The sequence below is a fragment of the Mus pahari genome, chromosome 12 (genome assembly GCF_900095145.1).
Source record: "Mus pahari chromosome 12, PAHARI_EIJ_v1.1, whole genome shotgun sequence".
Lineage (NCBI taxonomy): Eukaryota > Metazoa > Chordata > Mammalia > Rodentia > Muridae > Mus > Mus pahari.
This window is the reverse complement of record NC_034601.1, coordinates 12408174-12411908: the sequence shown is the minus strand read 5'-3', so window position 1 is coordinate 12411908 and position 3735 is coordinate 12408174. Positions and strand designations below refer to the sequence as shown.

Below are 3735 nucleotides of genomic sequence, written 5' to 3'. Positions count from 1 at the left end.
ATCTTCTTGTACAAAGCTCAAGTTCAAGTTGATGAAGGACCTCCACATAAAAATAGGCACACTGAAACCTACAGAGGAGAAAGTGGGGAAGAGCCTCGAATACATGGGCATGGGGGAAAATTCCTGAACAGAACACCAATTGCTTATGCTCTAAGATCAACATAGATGAATTGTATCTCATAAAATTGCAAAGCTTTTGTAAGGCAAAGGACACTGTCAATAGGACAAACAGGCAACCAACAGATTGGGAAAAGATCTTTACAAATCCTACATCCTAAAGAGAGCTAATATACAATATATAAAAAGAACTTAAGAAGTTAGACTCCAGAGAATCAAATGACCCTATTAAAAATGGGGTATAGGCAGGCGGTGGTGGCGCACGCCTTTAAGTCCAGCACTTGGGAGGCAGAGGCAGGTGGATTTCTGAGTTTGAGGCCAGCCTGGTCTACAAAGTGAGTTCCAGGTCAGCCAGGGCTATACAGAGAAACCCTGTCTCGGGAAAACAAACAAACAAACAAACAAACAAACAAAAAATGAGGTACAGGGCTAAACAAAGAATTTTCAACTGAGGAATATCAAATGGCCAAGAAGCACCTAAAAAAATGTTCAACATCCTTAGTCATCAGGGAAATGCAAATCAAAACAACCCTGAGATTCTACCTCACACCAGTCAGAATGGCTAAAATAAAAAAAAGCTCAAGTGACAGTAGATGCTGGTGAGGATGTGGAGGAAGAGGAACACCCCTCCAATATTGGTGGGATTGCAAGGTGGTACAACCACTCTGGAAATCAGTTTGGCAGTTCCTCAGAAAACTGGACATAGTAATACCTGAGGACACAGCAATACCACACCTGGGCATATACCCAGAAGATGCTCCAACATGTAATAAGGACACATTCTCCACTATGTTCATAGAAGCCTTATTTCTAATATCCAGGAGCTGGAAAGAACCCAGATGTCCTTCAACAGAGGAATGGATATAGAAAATGTGGTACATTTATACAATGGAGTACTACTCAGCCATTAAAAATGATGAATTTATGAAATTCTTAGGCAAATGGATGGAACTAGAAAATATCATCCTGAATGAGGTAACCCAATCACAAAAGAACACACGTGGTATGCACTCACTGATAAGTGGATGTTAGCCCCAAAGTTCCAAATAACCAACATACAATTCACAGACCACATGAAGCTCAAGAAGGAGGAAGACCAAAGTGTGGATGCTCTGTCCTTCTTAGAAGGAGTACAAAACAGTCACAGGAGCAAATATGGAGATAAAGTATAGAGCAGAGACTGAAGGAAAGGCCATCCAGAGACTGTCCCACCTGGGGATTCATCCATTATACAGTTACCAAACCCAGACACTATTGTGGATGCCAAGAAGTGCTTGCTGACCAGAACCTGCTATGTTCATCTCCTGAGAGGACCTGCCAGAACCTTACAAATACAGAGGCAGATGCTGGCAGCCAACCATTGGACTGAACGCAGGGTCCCAAATAGAGGCGTTAGAGAAGGGACTGAAGGAGTTGAAGGGCTTTGCAACTCCATAGGAAGAATAACAATATCAATCAACCAGACCCTCCAGAACTCCCAGGGACTAAGCCAACAACCAAAGAGTACACATGGCTCCAGATGCATATGTAGCAGAGGATGGCCTTGTCATGCATCAATGGGAGGAGAGGTCCTTGTTCCTATGAAGGCTGGATAGATACCCCAGTGTAGGGGAATCAAGGGTGGGGAGGCAAGGGGGGTTGGGTGCGTAGAGGATCACCCTCATAGAAGCATAGGGAGAGAGGATGGGATGGGGGTTTCCTTTCTGGGAGGGGCAGAGACCAGGAAAGGGGATAACATTTGAAATGTAAATAAAGAAAATATCCAATAAAAAGGAAGAAAAAAGAACTCTAAAGTGCATTAGTGCATTAGCACTAAATTCCTGAAAACAGTGTAAGGAATAAGTTGCTATGGTCCATTTTCAGTATGAAGTGTGCTAAAATGTTCCTGAGCTGTGGATAAGCAGGCATCCCCAGGTTCCTCTCTCTCTCCTCTCTAAAGGCTGGAGTAAACTTATCTCACAACTCTTTAGAGTTGGAAAACTATGTGTAGTCTAGTATGCAACTGAGTCTAGATGAAAGAAGGAGGGCAGTGTGAAGTCTTAAATTATTTTTTAAGTAAGGTACTATATCCTAAATCAATAAGATGGGGAATTTGGAGAGCAAGTCTTTGCTCATGAGAAAGAGGACAAACTTTTCTTGTATTTAGGAGACTTGAAAAGCTATTGTCTTGAGCCAGATCACCATATTAGCTACTTTTGCCTTTTCTCTGTGGTCATGTCCTTTTTCTGCTGTGGAACTGTACACTGGAAACTGCTTCATATTCATAAATCTGTCGACTTTATTACTACATTACCTTTAACAGTGGTCATGATAAACTGGGTCTTGTGCTGTTCTGGAAACCAGTGTATGTTTGCTTCACTTACAGTTTATTCTGTGGATGAAATCTGAAGGGAATCTGTCTGAACCGACTGACTGGCTGATTAGAACTTCGTTACTGGAGAGAGGCTGGGACACTGCAAGCCCAGAGGCTAATTACCTTGCCTTGGGCTAGCTTTAGCCCAGGGGAACAGCCGTTTCTTGCCCATCTCTACTTTAAAACTAACATCCCATGACTAACAGATTAAACTAACCTTTGGAATCTATTGACTGACTTAGATGACTTCTAGCAACCACAAAGCTAATGTCATGAGATAGTATCTCAAGCCTATACAAAAACCTCCATCTTGCTGGTAACCGCCTCTCTGATATACCTACCAATGGACTTTAAACTTGCCTTGATTTACGACTTTCTTTGTTCTGTGAAACTCTAAGACTGCTTCCGCGTTGAAACATGGAATTTGAGGTCACCTAAATCTGTGTTCCTGGGCCATGGTCACTCAAAAGGGCTGTAGAAGAAACTCTTATTCCCTTTAAGGTGAGAGCTGTGCTTCCTTATTGCTTGAACAGTGCTCCCGGCAAGATGATTCGCTTCTTCCAAGAGCCCGTGGTGCATCTGGAATTCCGGCTCTGGGGCTTCTCAAGTCATCTTCAAAGCTGAGTTTCCTTACCTAAAGTTTGCAGCGCAGACCAAAAGTTTGCAGCGAGGTAGCCTGAGAGACTTTGGCTCTTGAAAGTGTGGTGGGTAACAGCCAGGTTGTTCTTCCAGCATCCCAGGGCGTGGTCGGTAAGTGAGCTGATGAGGCGTTTCTGAGGTTCAGGTGAGTCGGGCAGGTGCACTCTGCCTTCCTCTGGGCCAATGGGCGACGCCGGTCCCCCCCAAGCCTTCACCGGCGCCCGGGCGGGACCGCGCTGCACTCTAGCGATTGGCTGTGCAGCGGGGGCGGCCTGGGCCGGCCGCCGCCGGGGAGTCCGACGACGGAGTCGGAGCACAGGCCGGGGAAGCAAGGCCTGCGCGGGGCGGCGGGCGCAGGGAGTCGCGCAGCCTGGACGCGCGCGGGGCAAGGCTTCCGGGAGTGACCTCAGGCCACCATGAACAGCGAGGGCGACCATAACTTCAGGCGGGTGGCCATCCGGCGGAAGTCAAGCTCCTACCTGCCGCCCGGGATCCCCCGGCCCTGGAGCAGGCCTTCGCCGCACTTGCGGAGCCTTGACCGAGTCGCGCAACCCGGCCAGGCCACAGGTAATGCGTGGGTGAGCCGAACGAGGGCGTGCCGCTTGTTGGGGGGCCGGCGGGGGGCG

The 3735-nt window shown here is 47.1% G+C and overlaps 1 protein-coding gene across 1 annotated transcript in view; it reads left to right on the top strand.

The window, feature by feature from the left end:
* The first annotated feature begins 3439 nt into the window (after nt 1-3439).
* Nucleotides 3440-3735, top strand: part of Fgd4 (FYVE, RhoGEF and PH domain containing 4) — a 181344-nt gene continuing 181048 nt past the window's right edge. Inside the window, exon 1 of the mRNA XM_021209743.2 lies at nt 3440-3676. Coding sequence (XP_021065402.1) covers nt 3526-3676 — 151 coding nt within the window. The 5' untranslated portion in view covers nt 3440-3525. The remainder of the gene's footprint in view (nt 3677-3735) is intronic.